Source organism: Oncorhynchus keta, chromosome 35 (assembly GCF_023373465.1).
Source record: "Oncorhynchus keta strain PuntledgeMale-10-30-2019 chromosome 35, Oket_V2, whole genome shotgun sequence".
Lineage (NCBI taxonomy): Eukaryota > Metazoa > Chordata > Actinopteri > Salmoniformes > Salmonidae > Oncorhynchus > Oncorhynchus keta.
The window spans coordinates 41,875,826-41,897,598 of record NC_068455.1 but is presented as its reverse complement, the minus strand read 5'-3'; the positions used below and the strand labels follow the sequence as shown (position 1 = coordinate 41,897,598).

The 21,773-nt window shown below is 43.0% G+C and overlaps 1 protein-coding gene across 6 annotated transcripts in view; it reads right to left on the bottom strand.

Annotated features, from left to right (window-relative positions):
• Nucleotides 1-21,773, bottom strand: part of LOC118368501 (unconventional myosin-VI-like) — a 94,449-nt gene that overhangs the window by 22,342 nt on the left and 50,334 nt on the right. For 5 of the 6 annotated variants that reach the window (XM_035752643.2, XM_035752645.2, XM_035752646.2 and 2 more), the window contains exons 15-24: nt 16,451-16,523; nt 13,683-13,810; nt 11,312-11,407; nt 3,794-3,964; nt 2,496-2,534; nt 2,286-2,379; nt 1,782-1,912; nt 1,613-1,690; nt 1,192-1,321; nt 514-604 (exon numbers count right to left, since the gene is read on the bottom strand). In XM_035752643.2, coding sequence (XP_035608536.2) covers nt 514-604; nt 1,192-1,321; nt 1,613-1,690; nt 1,782-1,912; nt 2,286-2,379; nt 2,496-2,534; nt 3,794-3,964; nt 11,312-11,407; nt 13,683-13,810; nt 16,451-16,523 — 1,031 coding nt within the window. Of the gene's footprint in view, nt 1-513; nt 605-1,191; nt 1,322-1,612; nt 1,691-1,781; nt 1,913-2,285; nt 2,380-2,495; nt 2,535-3,332; nt 3,480-3,793; nt 3,965-11,311; nt 11,408-13,682; nt 13,811-16,450; nt 16,524-21,773 lie in introns of those variants that run through there. The other variant, XR_008093179.1, reaches the window with a different exon arrangement.

The window sequence follows — 21,773 nt, the reverse complement described above, 5'->3', positions numbered from 1 at the left end:
TTTGTTGTGTTACAGCCTGAATTCAAAATGTTTTAATCAAATTTGTTTTACTCACCAATCTACACATACCACATAATGAGAAAGTGAAAACATGCTTTTACATTTTGTTTTGCAAATGTATTTCAAATGAAGTACAGAAATCTCAGCTGCCTTTGGCTTTATCTGTCAAACAACCTATTACACACATTCTTGGGTCCTGAGCAGTCAATTAAAAAAAACTCATCACACGGATGGTCCCATTCACAAAAGAAATATATATTTTCCAAAGGCAATATGACAATGACATACTGCATCTTCAAAAGCAATACAGTAAGACTAACATTTCTTAATGTAATATGGTGACAAGAGTGTGCCAGGAATCACGGCTGAGCTCTCAAGATTGATTTGAACTTCTAACTGCACAATGTGTAGAAGCTATCAAAAGGCACAGTGTTAAGCACTTTCAAACAAAGGGAATGTGTGTCAGTGTGTGTGTGTGTGTGTGTGTGTGTGTGTGTGTGTGTGTACACCCACCGTGGCTTATGTTTCCTCTTACAGAGCCACATGCGGACGGTCTTCTGAATCTTAATAAGGGCAGAGGCACGATATTTCATCTTCTCCTTCACTGTGTGTGTGTGGGGGGGTAGAGATAGAGAGCATGAGAGAGAAAGTGAGTGAGTAAGACAGAAAGCGAAAGAGTGAGAGAAAGTGACAAAAGAGAAAATGAGTAAGAGGGAGATCCAATCATCAGCATAGTATTGGGCTTATTCACACAAACAGAGATGAAGCTACACACACTCCCTATGATCTGTTGACCGAGCTTGTAGGGATATTAAGTTGGAGTTTTTTGAAGGAAAATAAATGGAAGTGCAGCCAGCTGTACCAGTGCATATAGCCTCAGCTATGAGATATCCTGAAGGGGAAGTTTAGCAACTGATTCAGCAGAAATCGTTTTGAACCTTTTTTGTTACGGGGGTTGTTTTAAAAGTTATTTTCCTTTGTTTTCTTTTTTTTTGCCATTTTTAAACCTGTCTAGTGACTAATGCTAAAGCATGATGGTGCAACGCAACTGACTCTTAATGATGATTCAATGCGTCAATGTTTTAACTGTATCTGTCCTTAACAACTAAATACATTATTATTTTTAACTAGCAGGAGTGGTACTGTTCTACGGTATGTCGTCTAGCTCAGTGTGAGTATGAGTAAGCATACGTTTGATGACGGAGAGGGTGCACCACTGGACCTTCTTCCAGCGGCTGATGACCAGCCACTGGTTGACCTTCTTCACCAGCTCTGCCAGGTGGTCCGGGTCCGACTTCATGATTTGGTCAAACTCTGCAAACTGACCCAGAAACAGGACATCAACAGAATCACTCAAGGTCATTTGGGCCTATGTAAATCAGCAGCTTTTCTCTAGCTCGTCCTGGGGACCCTAATGGGTGCACATTTAGTTTGTTTGCCCCAGCACTACACACAGCTGATTTAAATAATCAAAGCTTGATGAGTTGATTATTTGAATCAGCCGTGTAGTGCTGGGGCAAAACCAAAAACGTGTGCCTATTAGGATCCCCCGGATCGAGTTTAGAAAACACTGCTGCAGAGTATTAAAAAGAGAGCAGAAAGCAGTGCTTACCTTCCCAGGACGGAAGAATACTCTGGTCAACCCAAACTTGTAGTCATTCTCATTCAGCCCTAGTGCTTTGAACAAAGCCTGCAGAGGAGCAAGAACCCAAACCATCAGTCTCTTAAAATGTAAAAACATGCCTTTGAAATGTAATACTGTGTTTGGGGGAGCCATCCACCTTGCAGAAGAGCCTGGGGTCCAGTCGTGTGAGCTTGTCAGGCATGTATTGCTTGTACATGTTGTAGAGCTCATGGAAGGGAGCTCGTGAGGGGAAGCCGCCCTGCATTAGGTCCAGCACTGACACCATGCCTGGTGAGGAAAGGGAAGAGAATGTCTTAAAGAGGTGTGTGTTCGTGTGTCTTTACTAATCTTTATAACTTTTAAATTTTTAATTTTGTGTTTTACCTTTATTTAACTAGGCAAGTCAGTTAAGAACAAATTTTTATTTTCAATGACGGCCTAGGAACAGTGGGTTAACTGCCTGTTCAGGGGCAGAACGATAGATTTGTACCATGTCAGTTTGGGGATTTGAACTTGCAACCTTTTGGTTACTAGTCCAACACTCTAACCACTAGGCTACCCTGCCGCCCCTGATTATGAACTAATGTTTACTTCGTTTTTTTACAATGTGATTGTGTTAATGATACTCTCAAAACAATGTTCTTCCTCTCCAAGCCCATACCTGAACACTGCAGCTGAGACAGAATCTGGGCTCCTTCAAATTGGTGGCTCACCATCTTTAAGTTGGGTTTTACACAGCGAATGAAGCTGGAGCCCTTTGAAAGACAGGTAAATCATATCCATTACATATCCATCGTTCACATCCAATCTGAGGCCAGTTCCTGACTACCAGTGTGTGAGAGAGGACATCAAGTACGGCACAGATACTCACAGTGCTGCGAAGCTTCTCCAGCAGTAGGTTCAACTGGGTCTGTGAAGGCAGGCAGAGAAAAAGCTTCCTTAATACTTAGTCTAAGTCCCATCGCACTGCACAAAAAGGGGGTAAGGAGCACGTACAAACAAATTGGGATTATATTTGACATTGCACATTTACAACTGAAGAAAAGCAATAATTATAATGCTGACAAGAAAGTAAAACATGTGAATAGGTGAGGGATAACAGCACACGGAAAGACAAAGGAAAACCATGCAGGACTCATGACAATTCTGCAAAAGCCACTTGCACTGTTCTCAATGGGATTTGCTTTTATCAGTCCTAAATGAATCTGAATGATTTCTCGAGATATATAAAAAATGGACTGCAACTGTGCCAAGCAGATACTCTTCGGGATGTTTTCCAGAAAAAGTGAACGATAACTGATGAATGAATGAGTGTCCTGAATACACGCATCTTTCACTGCTCATAGTAGGGAATCTTTTAAACAGAAATAAAACTGGACTGTGTTCCCTTCCTCACAGCATTGCAATATATTGCCTCACAATGCCTAACTTTGATCATTATTTTATGTTTTATTAAAGCACATTTGTGTCATTAAGCTGAAAAGATCCGGTCTTGCTCTTTTCTCTGCAACGCTACCCTCAGGTCATTGTGTCCATATTATCTTATGAGTTAGTGCTAAAAGCGTCAACTCAAGCATCACGGCACACAAAGACCATAGACCAAGACAGGTGGAGGGGAAATATGACAGGAAGTCAGTGATGGGTGCTCTGTGTGCATCTGCTGATACAGTATGGTGTTGTTGAAACAATCTACAGTGAGACAAGTTACCTTCTGTCCCTGGCTGACTATACTTCTTTGTGACCGACTTTAGCCTGGTTGCTACTTTCTATCTCTTGACTTTTTCCACACTTTTTCTTTTGCCCCCCTCTCTAGCTGACAAGGATTTCTGGGGAAAAGAGGTAGGAGACTGGAGGTCTACAGAGGAAAGGAAGAAAAGCGGGAAGGAGGGGAGAGGCGTTAGAAGTACAAAGGTAAAAGTTGGAAAATAGTGCACAGCGTTTTCTCTAATGTGTCAGAACTTCTGAAACAACAATCTGAAATAAGCAATAGGAAAAGCATTAGACTACAAACTAAACACATTATTCACTTCAATAGCGAAAGTAGAATGTGAAACAATGTCAAACGCTGTAAGAATTTTAGATTTACACAAACTAATAAGAACTTGTGGTGTGTTTTTCCTTCAAAAGTGTCATCTCAGAGCCAGGTGCTGCTACAGTCTCCTTCCTCACCTTGAATTTATTGCCCACACTGATGAAACTGAGTTTGCCAGCCTTCTGCTTGGAGTCCTTGCTGTTGTTAGAGTTCTCAAAGAGCTCTCGCACAAACTTGTCCTTGGACTCACACACAAGGCTCTCCAAAGACATGTGTAGGGCATCATTATTCTTCTCTACAAACTGGATCTGCAAACGTACGCACACAGAAAAAACATGACAAATACATAAACATACTTTGCCGTGTGTGCTAACAAGTAGTGATAGGGGAAAACATCAAGTTACATATTGCAATATTATTTTGGATGATGTTATAAAGACACAGTACTTTCTTTTTGGTAGTGTTAGTTAGTGCTAGTCGGCTGTACATGAGCCAAAACTCATTTTTTTTATCCTATAGCTTGTTCTCCACACAACTACTGACCACAACAACTGACCACAACCAAACAACTTCTTACCACACAACCACAACCCCACAACTTTTGGCCACAATCACAGAACTTCTGACAGTAACCACACAACTGCTTACGACAACTTTTGACCACAAGCATACAACTACTGACAGCAACCACACAACTTCTGACCGCAACCACACAACTTTTGACCACAACCACAGAACTTCTGACAGTAATGACAACTGCTTACCACAACTTTTGACCACAACCACATAACTTCTGACCACTCATCTACTGAACACAACCACTGACCACAATCACACAACTTCTGACAGTAACAACACAACTACTGACCACAAACACACAGCTACTGAACACTCATCTACTGACCACACAACCTCACAACTACTGACCACAGTTAGTGACCACAACCCCACAACTACTGACCACAACCACACAACTTCTGACTACACAACTACTGACCACAACCACACAGCTACTGACCACACAACCCCACAACTACTGACCACAGCCACACAACTCTTGACCAGAATCACACAACTTCTGACCACAACCACACAACTTCTGACCACAACCACACAACTTGACCACACACCTACTAACCACACAACTACTGACCACAAGTACTGACAACAACCACACAGCTGCTTACCACAATTAGTGACCACAACCACACAACTATTTACCACAACCACACAACTATTAACCACAACCACACAACTATTAACCACACAACTACTGACCACTCAACTGCTGACCACAACTACACAACTACTGACCACAACCAAACTGCTGACCACACAACTACTGACCATTCAACTGCTGACCACAACCACACAACTTCAGACCACTACCACACAACTGCTTACCACAATTAGTGACCACAACCACACAACTATTGACCACAACCACACAACTTCTGACCACAACCACACAACATACTGACCACAACCAACCGGCCTCACAACCACAGACCACGTGTAACCAAGGCAGTCCAGGTCCTCCACTAAGTCTTCTTCACCTGCAGGATGGTCTGAGACCAGCCACCCTGACAGCTGATGAAACTGTGGGTTTGCACAACCAAATAATTTCTGCAAAAACTGTCAGAAACTTTCTCAGGGAAGCTCATCTGTGTGCTTGTCATCTTCACCAGGGTCTTGACCTCACTGTAGTTCGCGCTCATAACAGACTTCAGTGGGCAAATGTTCACCTATGATGGTACTAGCATGCTGGAGAAGTGTGCACTTCACGGATTAATCCTGGTTTCAACTGTATCGGGCAGATGGCGTCGTGTAGACAAGTGGTTTGGTGATGTCAACCTTGCGAACAGAGTGCCCCATGGTGGCGGTGGGGTTATGGTATGGGCAGCCATAAGCTACGGACAACAACAGCAGTTGCATTGTATCGATGGCAATTTGAATGCACAGAGATACCGTGATGAGATTCTGAGGCCCATTGTTGTGCCATCTACACGCCGCCATCACCTCATGTTTAAGAATTATAATGCACAGCCCCATGTCGCAAGGATCTGTACACAACTCCTGAAATCTGAAAATGTCCCAGTTCTTCCATGGCCTGCATACTCCAGAAATGTGACCCATTCCCATTGAGCATGTTTGGATCGACATGTACGACAGCGTGTTCCAGTTCCTACCAATATCCAGCAACTTTGCACAGCCATTGAAGAGGAGTGGGACAACATTCCACAGGCCAATCAACAGCCTGATCAACTCTATGTGAAGGAGATATGTTGCGCTGCATGAGGCAAATGGCAGTCACACCAGATACTGACTGGTTTTCTGATCTACACCCATACATGTTGTTAAGGTATCTGTAACCAACAGATGCATATCTGTATTCCCAGTCATGTGAAATCCATAGATTAGGAACTGTAAATGAACTGTAACTCAGTAATTCTTTGAAATTGTTGCATGTTGCGTTAGTGTGTTGTTAACACAGTTGTTTTTATTAGAACACAAAGGGTCTCTTCAGAAAGTATTCACACCCCTTTATACCCCCTTCACTTTATCCACATTTTGTTGTGCTACAAAGTGGGATTAAAATGGACTTAATTGTAATTCTTTTGTCAACGATCTAGACAAAATACTCTGTCAAAATGGAAGAAAAAGTCTAACATTTCTAAAAAATTATGAAAAATAAAACACTAATATATATTCACTAGATAAATATTCAACCCCTAGTCAATACATGTTAGAATCACCTTTGGCAGTGATTACAGCTGTGAATCTTTCTGCTAAGTCGATAAGAGCTTTCCTGGATTGTACAATATTTGCACATTATTTTTAAATTCTTTAAGCTCTGTCAAGTTGGTTGTTGATCATTGCTAGACAGCCATTTTCAAGTCTTGCCATAGATTTCCAAGCCAATTTAATTCAAAACTGTAACTAGGCCACTCAGGAACAAATCAATCAATGTCATCTTGGTAAGCAACTCCAGGTATATTTGGCCTTGTGTTTTAGGTTATTGTCCTGCTGAAAGATGAATTTGTCTCCCAGTTTCTGGTGGAAAGCAGACAGAACCAGGTTTTCACTAGGATATTGCCTGTGCTTAGCTCTATTCCGTTTCCCTCTCAAACTCGCCCCATCATTCCACTTTGACATTATGGGGTATAGTGTGTAGGCCAGTGACAAACAAATATACATTCAATCCACTTTAAACACAGGTTGTAACACAACAAAATGTGGGAAAAGTAAATGGGTGTGAATACTTTCTGAAGGCACTGCATGGAAAAATACACGTTTCAAAATTTGGAGCAATCGACTAGCCGAAAATACGGATGACTCTCGGTCAACCAATATAAAAATGTAAACTCTGCAAAAAAAGAAACTTTGCTTTTTCAGGACCCTGCCTTTCAAAGATAATTCGTAAAAATCCAAATAACTTCATAGATCTTCATTGTAAAGGGTTTAAACACTGTTTCCCATGCTTGTTCAATGAACCATAAACAATTAATGAACATTCTCCTGTGGAACGGTCGTTAAGACTCTAACAGATTACAGACGGTAGGCAATTAAGTCACAGTTATGTCAACATAGGACACTAAAGAGGCCTTTCCACTGACTCTGAAAAACACCAAAAGAAAGATGCCCAGGGTCCTTGCTCATCTGTGTGAACGTGCTTTAGGCATGCTGCAAGGAGGCATGAGGACTGCAGATGTGGCCAGGGCAATAAATGGCAATGTCTGAACCGTGAGACGCCTAAGACAGCGCTACAGGGAGACAGGACAGACAGCTGATCGTCCTCGCAGTGGCAGACCTCGTGTAACAACACCTGCACAGGATCGGTATATCCAAACATCACACCTGCGGGACAGGTACAGGATGGCAACAACAACTGCCCGAGTTATACCAGGAATGCAAAATCCCTCCAAGAGTGCCCAGGCTGTCTGCAATAGGTGAAGAGAGGCTGGACTGAGGGCTTGTAGGCCTGTTGTAAGAAAGGTCCTCACCAGACATCACCGGCAACAACGTCGCCTATGGGCACAAATCCACCGTCGCTAGACCAGACAGGACTGGCAAAAAGTGCTCTTCACTGACGAGTCGCTGTTTTGTCTCACATGGGGTGATGGTCAGATTCGTGTTTATCGTCGAAGGAATGAGCGTCACACCAAGGCCTGTACCCTGGAGCGGGATCGATTTGGAGGTGGATGGTCCCATTGTCAGTGTTCTGCCATGGCCAGCGAAAAACACGGATCTCAATCCCATTGAGCACGTCTAGGACCTGTTGGATTGGAGGGTGAGGGCCATTCCCCCCAGAAATGTCCGGGAACTTGCAGGTGTCTTGGTGGAAGAGTGGGGTAACATCTCACAGCAAGAACTGGCAAATCTGGTGCAGTCCATGAGGAGGAGATGCACTGCAGTACTTAATGCAGCTGGTGGCCACACCAGATACTGACTGTTACTTTTGATTTTGACCCCCCCCCCTTTGTTCAGGGACACATTATTCCATTTATGTTAGTGGAACTTGTTCAGTGTATGTCTCAGTTGTTGAATCTTGCTATGTTCATACATGTTAGGTTTTCTGAAAAGTGAGAGAACGTTTATTTTTTTGCTGATTTTATTTATTATTCAGGAACAGCCATGGTGTCTATTAATGGAAAAATACATGCTTAAAAATGTAGACCATTCAAATCATATCGGCAACTAAGTATTGTGACAATATTGTATCGTGAGGTCCCTGGCAATTCCCAGCCCTACTAACAAGCTGGTCATTCTCTCTTTCTCCCCTTACCCATCTATCTGTCTATCGCCTCCTTTGAATTTCATGCTGTCACAGTTACCAGCCCTTTCAAGCTTAACATCCTTATCATTTATCGCCCTCCAGGTCCCCTCGGAGAGTTCATCAATGAGCTTGATGCCTTGATAAGCTCCTTTCCTGAGGACGGCTCACCTCTCACAGTTCTGGGCGACTTTAACCTCCCCACGTCTACCTTTGACTCATTCCTCTCTGCCTCCTTCTTTCCACTCCTCTCCTCTTTTGACCTCACCCTCTCACCTTCCCCCCCTACTCACAAGGCAGGCAATACGCTCGACCTCATCTTTACTAGGTGCTGTTCTTCCACTAACCTCATTGCAACTCCCCTCCAAGTCTCCGACCACTACCTTGTATCCTTTTCCCTCTCGCTCTCATCCAACACTTCCCACACTGCCCCTACTCGGATGGTATCGCGCCGTCCCAACCTTCGCTCTCTCTCCCCCGCTACTCTCTCCTCTTCCATCCTATCATCTCTTCCCTCTGCTCAAACCTTCTCCAACGTATCTCCTGATTCTGCCTCCTCAACCCTCCTCTCCTCCCTTTCTGCATCCTTTGACTCTCTATGTCCCCTATCCTCTAGGCCGGCTCGGTCCTCCCCTCCCGCTCCGTGGCTCGACGACTCATTGCGAGCTCACAGAACAGGGCTCCGGGCAGCCGAGCGGAAATGGAGGAAAACTCGCCTCCCTGCGGACCTGGCATCCTTTCACTCCCTCCTCTCTACATTTTCCTCCTCTGTCTCTGCTGCTAAAGCCACTTTCTACCACTCTAAATTCCAAGCATCTGCCTCTAACCCTAGGAAGCTCTTTGCCACCTTCTCCTCCCTCCTGAATCCTCCCCCCCCCCCTCTCTCTGCAGATGACTTCGTCAACCATTTTGAAAAGAAGGTCGACGACATCCGATCCTCGTTTGCTAAGTCAAACGACACCGCTGGTTCTGCTCACACTGCCCTACCCTGTGCTCTGACCTCTTTCTCCCCTCTCTCTCCAGATGAAATCTCGCGTCTTGTGACGGCCGGCCGCCCAACAACCTGCCCGCTTGACCCTATCCCCTCCTCTCTTCTCCAGACCATTTCCGGAGACCTTCTCCCTTACCTCACCTCGCTCATCAACTCATCCCTGACCGCTGGCTACGTCCCTTCCGTCTTCAAGAGAGCGAGAGTTGCACCCCTTCTGAAAAAACCTACACTCGATCCCTCCGATGTCAACAACTACAGACCAGTATCCCTTCTTTCTTTTCTCTCCAAAACTCTTGAACGTGCCGTCCTTGGCCAGCTCTCCCGCTATCTCTCTCAGAATGACCTTCTTGATCCAAATCAGTCAGGTTTCAAGACTAGTCACTCAACTGAGACTGCTCTTCTCTGTATCACGGAGGCGCTCCGCACTGCTAAAGCTAACTCTCTCTCCTCTGCTCTCATCCTTCTAGACCTATCGGCTGCCTTCGATACTGTGAACCATCAGATCCTCCTCTCCACCCTCTCCGAGTTGGGCATCTCCGGCGCGGCCCACGCTTGGATTGCGTCCTACCTGACAGGTCGCTCCTACCAGGTGGCGTGGCGAGAATCTGTCTCCTCACCACGCGCTCTCACCACTGGTGTCCCCCAGGGCTCTGTTCTAGGCCCTCTCCTATTCTCGCTATACACCAAGTCACTTGGCTCTGTCATAAATTCACATGGTCTCTCCTATCATTGCTATGCAGACGACACACAATTCATCTTCTCCTTTCCCCCTTCTGATGACCAGGTGGCGAATCGCATCTCTGCATGTCTGGCAGACATATCAGTTTGGATGACGGATCACCACCTCAAGCTGAACCTCGGCAAGACGGAGCTGCTCTTCCTCCCGGGGAAGGACTGCCCGTTCCATGATCTCGCCATCACGGTTGACAACTCCATTGTGTCCTCCTCCCAGAGCGCTAAGAACCTTGGCGTGATCCTGGACAACACCCTGTCGTTCTCAACTAACATCAAGGCGGTGGCCCGTTCCTGTAGGTTCATGCTCTACAACATCCACAGAGTACGACCCTGCCTCACACAGGAAGCGGCGCAGGTCCCAATCCAGGCACTTGTCATCTCCCGTCTGGATTACTGCATCTCGCTGTTGGCTGGGCTCCCTGCCTGTGCCATTAAACCCCTACAACTCATCCAGAACGCCGCAGCCCGTCTGGTGTTCAACCTTCCCAAGTTCTCTCACGTCACCCCGCTCCTCCGCTCTCTCCACTGGCTTCCAGTTGAAGCTCGCATCCGCTACAAGACCATGGTGCTTGCCTACGGAGCTGTGAGGGGAACGGCACCTCAGTACCTCCAGGCTCTGATCAGGTCCTACACCCAAACAAGGGCACTGCGTTCATCCACCTCTGGCCTGCTCGCTTCCCTACCACTGAGGAAGTACAGTTCCCGCTCAGCCCAGTCAAAACTGTTCGCTGCTCTGGCCCCCCAATGGTGGAACAAACCCCCTCACGACGCCAGGACAGCGGAGTCAATCACCACCTTCCGGAGACACCTGAAACCCCACCTCTTTAAGGAATACCTAGGATAGGATAAAGTAATCCTTCTCACCCCCCCCTTTACAATAGATGCACTATTGTAAAGTAGCTGTTCCACTGGATGTCATAAGGTGAATGCACCAATTTGTAAGTCGCTCTGGATAAGAGCGTCTGCTAAATGACTTGAATGTAATGTAAATGTAAATGTAAGACTATTACGAGCAGAAATATTTAAAATGGCTGCATAGTTACTGGGATATAACTGCATATAGTCTGACAAAGTTACATCATACAATAATACACGCTTAAACAACAAGCAATCACAAGAACAAATCAAAATATAATCGATGTGCGTGATGGTTACCGTTTCGTAGCACACAGCTCCGGCAAAGTGTCTGACGATGAAGCCTTCATCATCTCTGACGTTCCTGTGAACAGCCAGCTTCGACTTCCTAGGGACCTGAGAGATGGCAGCGACATTAGATTGATATAGATTGATATACAGTTGAAGTCAGAAGTTTACATACACTTTAGCCAAGTACATTTGAACTTAGTTTTTCACAATTTCTGACATTTAATCCTAGTAAACATTACCTGTTTTAGGTCAGTTAGGATCACCACTTTATTTTAAGAATGTGAAACGTCAGAACAATAGTGGAGAGAATGATTTATTTCAGCTTTTATTTCTTTCATCATATTCCCAGTGGGTCAGAAGTTTACATACGCTCAATTAGTATTTGGTAGCATTGCCTTTAAATTGTTTAACTTGGGTCAAATGTTTCAGGTAGTCTTCCATAAGCTTCCCACAATAAGTTGGGTGAATTTGGGCCCATTCCTCCTGACAGAGCTGGTGTAACAGAGTCAGGTTTGTAGGCCTCCTTGCTCGCACACACTATTTCAGTTCTGCCCACACATTCTCTATAGGATTGAGGTCCGGGCTTTGTGATGGCCACTCCAATATCTTGACTTTGTTGTCCTTAAGCCATTTTGCCACAACTTTGTAAGTATTCTTGGGGTCATTCTCCATTTGGAAGACCCATTTGCGACCAAGCTTTAACTTCCTGACTGATGTCTTGCGATGTTTCTAAAATATATCCATATAATTGTCCTACCTCATGATGCCGTCTATTTTGTGATGTGCACCAGTTCCTCCTGCAGCAAAGCACCCCCACAACATGATGCTGCCACCCCCGTACTTCACGGTTGGAATGGTGTTCTTCGGCTTGCAAGCATCCCCTTTTTCCTCCAAACATAACAATGGCCAATATGGCCAAACAATTATATTTTTGTTTCATCAGACCAGAGGACATTTCTCCAAAAAGTATCATCTTTGTCCCCATGTGCAGTTGCAAACCGTAGTCTGGCTTTTTTATGGCGGTTTTGGAGCAGTGGCGTCTTCCTTGCTGAGCGGCCTTTCAGGTTATGTCGATATAGGACCTGTTTCCTCCAGTATCTTCACAAGGCCCTTTGCTGTTGTTCTGGGATTGATTTGCACTTTTCGCACCAAAGTACGTTCATCTCCAGGAGACAGAACGCATCTCCTTCCTGAGCGGTATGACGGCTATGTGGTCCCATGGTGTTCATACTTGCGTACTATTGTTTGTGTTGATGAACATGGTACCTTCAGGTGTTTGGCAATTGCTCCCAAGGATGAACCAGACTTGTGGAGGTCTACAATTGTTTTGAGGTCTTGGCTGATTTCTTTTGATTTTCCCATTATGTCAACCAAAGAGGTAATGAGTTTGAAGGTAGGCCTTGAAATACATCCACAGGTACACCTCCAATTTACTCAAATTATGTCAATTGGCCTATCAGAAGCTTCTAAAGCCATGACATAATTTTCTGTAATTTTCGAAGCTGTTTAAAGGCACAGTCAACTTAGTGTATGTAAACTTCTGACTCACTGGAATTGTAATATAGTGAATTATATGCGAAATAATACGTCTGTAAACAATTGTTGGGAAAAATTACTTAATTCATGCGTAAAGTAGATGTCCTAACCGACTTGCCAAAACTATAGTTTAACAAGAAACTTGTGGAGTGGTAGAAAAACGAGTTTTAATGACTCCAACCTTAGTGTATGTAAACTTCCGACTTTAACTGTATGTAACGTGTGTATGTGTGTCTGTCTGTCTTTATTTCTGCATGGTGTAAGATAGACCGGGCTGAAGAGGTGATGGCAAAAGTCCTTTATTAAGACCCTCATCATTGTGTATGATCTGTGGCCACTATTAGGATACTCACCCATCTGTGGTAATATCATACTGTAAGGCAGTCATGATTAATATTATATGACCATACACATCTGAGAGAATATCCCACATTTCCATATGAAAATGACAATTAATATTGTCTAAAAACCAACTGTCGCCAGCCCAGTCTAATCTGTTGGTCTGAATTTATATCAATGCTGCATTTCAAACAGGATTTTACGCCTGTCAAGCTTACAGAAAGCGGGACAAAAGTTCCCTAAGAAAAGGGACTGGGGCTGCTGGTTCACAATAGCTCTAATGTTTCACATAGACCAAGTACCAGAATGTCCATTACAATACCATTGTGACCCCTTGGCATGAAAGTGTGGTGAGAGGGCAGTAACAGTATAAGAGTATCAGTTCACTAAATGTTGATCTAAGGTAAGTTTAGCATTTTTCAACATAGATGGTTCAAGCTCGGATCCAGGGTGGGTAAGTTGATCCCAGATGTGCCTGCAGGCAACTTCCACCCACAGCTCTCACCGTCAGTCTAAAGTGGTCTTTGTGCTGGCTGTGGATGGTGTTGGCAAAGTGATGGTCGCTGGGCTGTGGTAGACGGTTCTCTTCATCCAGAATGTCCAGGATGCCCACTAGTTTTGCTTCCACCAGGTCTATGGGGATAAATGAATGCATTATTACAGATGTAGTGAGCAGCATAGTCAATTCAAGTCAAATTATTAAGATACGAATAAGATAAGTACTTTATTGATGTGCAAGGGGCAAATTTGTCTCATGCTACTAATGTTGTAATGCGGTGTGTGTTTTGAACATTTCTCAATGTCACTGTGTGAAGTCATAAGGAAAATAAAGTTAAATTCTAACATATTCCAGAGAGGAGCGGTCAAGTGTCGGAATGTCTGGAAAGATGCAATCGGTGTCTCAATGTTCCCTTTCCTGGAACATTGACAACCTTTGTGTATTTCTACTGTGCGCTGTGTCTGAGGCTTTGGGTGTTCAAATTGGAGGCACAATGCCTTATATATCCGGATGCTCATCATAATCTCTCCTAGTGAATTATTCATACAGGACATTCTGTTTGGAATAACATCTGACGGAGGCACACCAATACATTTGCATGAATAGGCACCTGGGCATAAATTGGGGGGGAGATTGATGAGCGAATTAATGGACAGCCAGCGAGTAATTTGCAAGTCTTACGAACATTATTCATGGCTGCCAGTTAACCTGGCACCTGACTAATCAAAACCCTGTTTGATATACAAATCGAAATAGATCACGTTGCCACCTACAGGACATTTGATCCTATTCAATGGAGGTTTGGGTTGTGAAAACATAGGCAGAGGGGAACAAAAGAGCACTGACAATCACAAATGCTCATTACACAATGGAAACTTCCTGGTTTAATGAGGAGCCACATGTTGTGGTCCCTCTTCGCCACTAACTCCAGCCTAATTCTGTTTTCTCTGTATTGTTTTTCCAAATTTATGATTTCCCCCTGTTTTTTTTTACAGGTTTTCGGTCTCAAACTGTTTATAGAAAAACAACCAAATGGAATGTTCTAAGTCCAAAACAATGCCTAAACCACATCAGGAAAACACTTAAGGTCTGCGAAAAATCGAAGAATTTTTTTTTTTTGGGTGTAGATACCTCTTTCATTCAAGTGCACACCAGCAAGAGACTTGTTTGGTTAGTGGTGTTTCTGTAGCACATGTGATTTCAGAGTTTGCTTAACAAATCACCACTCGATTGATGCAAATAATCACAATATCATTCTGCCAGGTAGGCAATGTTAACTTTGTAGTTAACATTGAGAAGGTTTTTGACTTCATTGCTAACGGCTACATAAACTGGTAGACAAACGTGGACACACAGACAGGGGCATACCTGCATTGCCTCTTCAGAAAGTTTAAGGAAAATGCGAATCCCTGATGCATTTTGTTAATGTCTTACGATAATCAAATTAATACATTTTCTTTTCTTTTTTTACATTTTACCCCTTTTTCTCCCCAATTCCGTGGTATCCAATTGTTTTAGTAGCTACTATCTTGTCTCATCGCTACAACTCCTGTACGGGCTCAGGAGAAACGAAGGTTGAAAGTCATGCGTCCTCCGATACACAACCCAACCAAGCCGCACTGCTTCTTAACACAGTGCGCATCCAACCCGGAAGCCAGCCGCACCAATGTGTCGGAGGAAACACTGTGCACCTACCTGGCAACCTTGGTTAGCGCGCACTGCGCCCGGCCCGCCACAGGAGTCGCTGGTGCGCAATGAGACAAGGACATCCCTACCGGCCAAGCCCTCCATAACCCGGATGATGCTACGCCAATTGTGCGTCGCCCCACGGACCTCCCGGTCGCGGCCGGTTACGACAGAGCCTGGGCTCGAACCCAGAGTCTCTGATGGCACAGCTGGCGCTGCAGTACAGCGCCCTTAACCACTGTGCCACCCGGGAGGCCAATTAATACATTTTCTAATCTATTCAATACATTTAGTTGATTTCCTACTAAGTTCAATAAAAATGTATTATTTTGTTGACTTCCGATGTAATGTCTGGATTACGTGATAGTCAGCGTTCTCTGCATATTTTAAAGGGCCCTAAATGTGCAGTCGAAGGAAGTCAGTGCAAACTCATGTCGTGGGGCTGGTTTCATGCAATCATATTTTCTGAAAAGTGAGAGTGCTCTGTCGAGGGCTGTATCTCTCATCATGTCTTGTATGAGCCTTAAAAAGACAGGGCTTCAAGTTAATCATGTCTCTGTATGTCACTCTAAGGCACCCAGAAGCTGGAGATTTCCACTCCAATCTCTGCTCACACACCTCTCCTTGCATCTCCGTTTGGTTCCTAGTGGCAACTCCTAGTCAGCAGTCAGACACAGAAAGAGATTGCATCTTTTCCTTCTAAAGCCAGGCCGTGCATTATGTTTGACATTGAAGCTTACAGTACAGGTACAATATGCATCGCATAGAGACTTACAGAGTGCTGTCCCACATATTAAACAAGTAAAATAGTTTAGGAGCTGCTCTTGGGGAATTTGACTTTGCACCATGAAAAGTTGATAAACTGAATGTGTGAAAGAGGCTGGGAGAAATTTCCTGTTTCACTGGTCTGGCATCTAAATATGGTGCAATATCAATATATATTTTGGATGTATGAAAGAGCTCCAACACAGAATGAAATATAACATAGCAATATCTATGGGCACAGTCTACTGCAGAAGAAATACACAAGACATGTCTAATAATCATAGCGTGGAGTAAGGTGACAAAGGTTTGACAGTGGCACCCACCTATGCAGTCCTGGTTGTCGACATAATGAACTTCATTGACTCCCAGTCCTTCCCTCTGATATAGCTCTTGCTCCTGCAGAAAGAATGGTAAGTCAACACTAAAGTACAAAGATGTTGCTCCTAACCACTTTTACCAGGTCAGATCTTTTTTCATCCTAATGGTTAGTGTGTAATCTGATCCTAGATTTGTCAACAATCATGACTTACTGAATCAAGTACACAAACTCCTTTTCAAAATTGATATTTAAAAAAAATATGTAAACATGCTTCTCTGGGTAATTTCAGGCCAACACAAATATCTCTGCACTACAATGTGATTCAAATGCCATGAAATCCCTTAATTTAAAAAATGTGATCATTAATTGGAGACCTTAAAAATCAATGAATAAAACAAGAGCTCCCAGAAGAGAAAAGCTGTCATCTCCACAGAGAGAAAGATTACCATTCTAATGAGTGTAACGTGTGGACTGACTCTTGCAGGGAGAAGAGTGTGTTCGGTGTGTGTGAGTCCTCTTTAGTGTTGCACGGTATACCGAAACTTCAGTACTTTTTTGATACCCCCTCCAAAAAAGGACCATGCATATAGCCCCCCAAAAAAGGAGAGATCACAATTCAGTTTGTACACCTGTTTAAATGGATATGCTTCTTAATAAAAACCTATTTGAAACAAGCCATTACACTTCATTATTATCATGCTATTTTAAATGATTAAATATTCATCAACAAATGAAGAAATGCCAGGTTGAAGAAGATCTGTCGCATTTTTGTATTGACAACATTAAGAGAGTCCAATTAAAGATATGCCTACCTTGTTCGTTGGCTTTTCTGCACACACATATATATATATATATATCAATGCACAAAACCATTAAAACGAAGTCTGATGGGTTCTCACATTCTCCCAAAAATATTAACATATCACAAACCCTGCTGCTGAGGTCATTCCACCGTTCTTCAAAGGGAAGACGCTGTAATGAGAGAGCTAATGTAGCCTAAGCTACTGATAATAGGCCATTTACCAGATTAAATCATGACAGGAGGGTTTGATTCTTATTAAAGAGATGGAGTCCAGACAGACTACTTTAGGAAACTTTCTGGCTGGATATATAGGCCTGTAGAAAGAATCAGCAAACAAACACACAGCACACCGCAGTAAAAGTGCCCGTCAATCAAAGCCACCAGCGAATATCAGACACAAGAGCAAATATTTCTCCTTTCCTTAAAACATATTACAAAACATAGGCTTTCCGAAAGTAGGCTATAAGATAATGAATTGACAAGGAATGTATGAAGGGGAGAGCTATGCTATAGTATGAAGATGAAACTGACAATAATTCAAACATGTCCACAGCCTATTTATCAGAGACACTGATTATCGAGGGGGAGACTGTTGGAAAGATTTTTCAAATACTGTGAGGAACTATTATAATTTGAATGTATATACTGTATATTTTGTTTAAAGACTTGACTTACTGTGTGAGGTGAATAAGAAATTACTTAAAAGCCCAGCTGGGCAGGTTCCTCATTGCGTGCTCAGGTGCAAGCGCTCTGTCAACAAAGCGGACAAAGAAACTAGCCACACACTCATCGTTCACACACATATGACGGTATGAAATAAATCAAAACTTGTTTCTCACAAGTGTAGCAGATAACATTTACACTCCGAGAATAAGAACAGTAAATGACTGTAATTAATACACGCATTAACTGAAATGAATGTAACCAAATGACATGGATTAACGGTAAATTGCCTGTTTTACAAAAGGTAGGTTACCACATAGGCATTCACAAAACTGCATCACGGGCTGACACAGTATAGCCCAGGCTACTATTCTACTTTGTGGGGATAGGAGGGTGGCATTTTTTTTTGTCTCGCCTAGGATGACATATTGGTCAGGACCGGGGGTATGATCAGCATTGATTAGTCTATGCATTTTCCATTCGACACATTATAGGCCTCAGAGTCAGAACAACCTTGTCGACTGCTGTTGAATAATTAGTCAATAGTCAGACGCATCCAACCTTTTTTAAAAGACAGATTTATTTATTAAAATAAAGTCCACACATCAAACTATAAAAAATAAATAATTAAGTGCCATAGCCTATAGTGCTCTACACCTCCTCACATCATCAGTTGGAAAGTGGAGATGTAGAACGTTTAATAGACTAAGTTAGCAAAACAATTTCTTACAATCGTTAGTAAACACCCCCATTATTAGGTAAAGTTTATCTACATCAAAAGTAAAGTTAATACAAATAAAACCTAAAATGAATGTAGGCCTAAACGGTTTTGACAGTTATTATATTTTCATGACGGCTTTCATCCATCTGTTACACGGTTATTCAATTTACTGCATTTGTAAAATTTGACACACTCGCAATTGAAGGAGTAGAGAAATAAATGTGGTAGCAATGTAAAACTGGGATCACGCTCTTTTTTAAAACAAAGGCCAAAACTGCTTTCAAAAGTGGTCTCCCACGAAGAATAGTTGTGCATTGACTGCTTGTCTGATGGCTCTCAGGACTTGAATGCGCCTCGAGAGGAATATTTATCTGGCATACAACAGGTAAATGCAGTGCATTCGGAAAGTATTCAGACCCCATGACCCTTTTCCACATTTTGTTACATTACAGCCTTATTCTAAAATTGAATAAATCATTTCCCCCCCTCAATCTACACACAATACCCCATAATGACAAAGCAAAAATAGTTTTTTTGTTGCTAATTTATCAAATATAACTGAAATATCACATTTAACCTCTTGATCCTCTGGGGGCAGTATTTCATTTTTGGATGAAAAACGTTCCCGTTTTAAACAAGATATTTTGTCACGAAAAGATGCTCGACTATGCATATAATTGACAGCGTTGGAAAGAAAACACTGACGTTTCCAAAACTGCAAAGATATTGTCTGTGAGTGCCACAGAACTAATGCTACAGGCGAAACCAAGATGAAATTTCACACAGGAAGTGAGCCAGATTTTTGAGGCGTTGTGTTCCAATGTCTCCTTATATGGCTGTGAATGCGCAAGGAGAGAGCCTACACTTTCTGTCGTTTCCCCAAGCATTGTGACGTATTTGTAGGCATATCATTGGAAAATTGACCATAAGAGACTACATTTACCAGGTGTCCGCTCTGTGTCCTCGGTCGAAACTATTGCGTAATCTCCAGGTACGTGCATGTTTCCATTTTGAACAGAGGAGAAACCAAACTGCCACGAGTGACTTATCATCGAATAGATATGTGAAAAACACCTTGAGGATTGATTCTAAACAGCGTTTGCCATGTTTCTGTCGATATTATGGAGTTAATTTGGAAAAAGGTTTGCGTTGTAATGACTGAATTTTCGGGGGGTTTTCTCAGCCAAACGTGATGAACAAAACGGAGCGATTTCTCCTACACAAATAATATTTTTGGAAAAACTGAACATTTGCTATCTAACTGAGAGTATCCTCATTGAAAACATCCAAAGTTCTTCAAAGGTAAATTATTTTATTTGAATGCTTTTTTTGTTTTTGTGAAAATGTTGCCTGCTGAATGCTAGGCTTAATGCTATGCTAGCTATCAATACTCTTACACAAATGCTTGTGTAGATATGGTTGAAAAGCATTTTTTGAAAATCTGAGATGACAGTGTTGTTAACAAAAGGCTAAGCTTGTGAGCCAATATATTTATTTAATTTCATTTGCGATTTTCATGAATAGTTAACGTTGCGTTATGGTAATGAGCTTGAGGCTATAATTACGCTCCCGGATACGGGATTGCTCGTCGCAACAGGTTAAGTAACTATTCAGAACCTTTACTCAGTACTTTGGTGAAGTACCTATGGCAGAGATTACGGCCTCGAGTCTTCTTGGGTTATGACGCTACAAGCTTGGCAAACTGTATTTGGGGAGTTTCTCCCATTCTTCTTTGCAGATCCTCTCAAGCTCTGTCAGGTTAAATGGGGAGCAATGTTGCACAGCTATTTCCAGGTCTCTTCAGAGACGTTCGATCGGGTTCAAGTCTAGGCCCTGGCTGGGCCACTTAAGGACATTTAGAGGCTTGTCCTGAAGCTACTACTGCGTTGTCTTGGCTGTGTGCTTAGGGTCGTTGTCCTGTTGGAAGGTGAACCTTCGTCCCAGTCTGAGGTCCTGAGCGCTCTGGAGCAGGTTTTCATCAAGGACCTCTCTGTACTTTGCTCCGTTCATCTTCAATCCTGACTAGTCTCCCAGTACTGAAAAACAACCCCAAAGTATGATGCTACCACCACCACGCCTCACCGTAGCAATAGTGCCAGGTTTCCTCCAGACATGACACTTGGCATTCAGGCCAAAGGGTTCAATCTTGGTTTCATCAGACCAGAGAATATTGTTTATCATGGTCAGAGTCCTTTAGGTGCCTTTTGGCAAACTCCAAGCGGGCTGTCATGTGCTTCCGCCTGGCCACTCTACCATAAAGGCCTGATTGGTGGAGTGCTGCAGAAATGGTTGTCCTTCTGGAAGGTTCTCCCATCTCCACAGAGGACCTCTGGAGCTCTGTCAGAGTGACCATCATGTTCTTTGTCACATCCCTGACCAAGGCCCTTCTCTGCCATTTGCTCAGTTTGGCTGGGCATTCAGCTCTAGGAAGAGTCTTGGTGCTTCCAAACTTCTTCCATTTAAGAATGATGGAGGCCACTGTGTTCTTGGGAACCTTCAATGCTGCAGAAATGTTTTGGTACCCTTTCCCAGATCTGTGCCTCAACACAATCTTGTCTCTGAACTCTATGGACAATTCCTTCAACCTCATGGCTTGGTTTTTGCTCTGACATGCACTGTCAACTGTGTGACCTTATATAGACAGTTGTGTGCCTTTCCAAATCATGTCCAAACAATTTAATTTACCACAGGTGGACTCCATTCAAGTTGTAGAAACATCTTAAGGATGATCAATGGAAACAGGATGCACCTTTGCTTAATTTTGAGTCTCATAGCAAAGAGTCTGAAGGCTTATGTAAATAAGGTATATCTGGTTTTTATTATTAAAAACTGTTTTCGCTTTGTCATGATGGGGTATTGTGTGTAGATTGATGAGGGGGAAAAAATTGTATACATTTTAGAATAAGGCTGTAGGTAAACTATTCTACTATGCGGTTGTCTGATTTTGGTTTAACAACATTACATGGCAAAAATAGTGGCACTGAAAAGTTACACCCTAAATGTTATAGTACAGGCTTTGAATGACTTTGCCAGCGCAAACTGTTATAAGAGATTAATTCTTCTATGCAAATGTTGTTAATCAGTACAATAAAATTCTGTTCTCCTAGCAGTCGCCAATAAAATAAGTCCTAAATGGTAGGG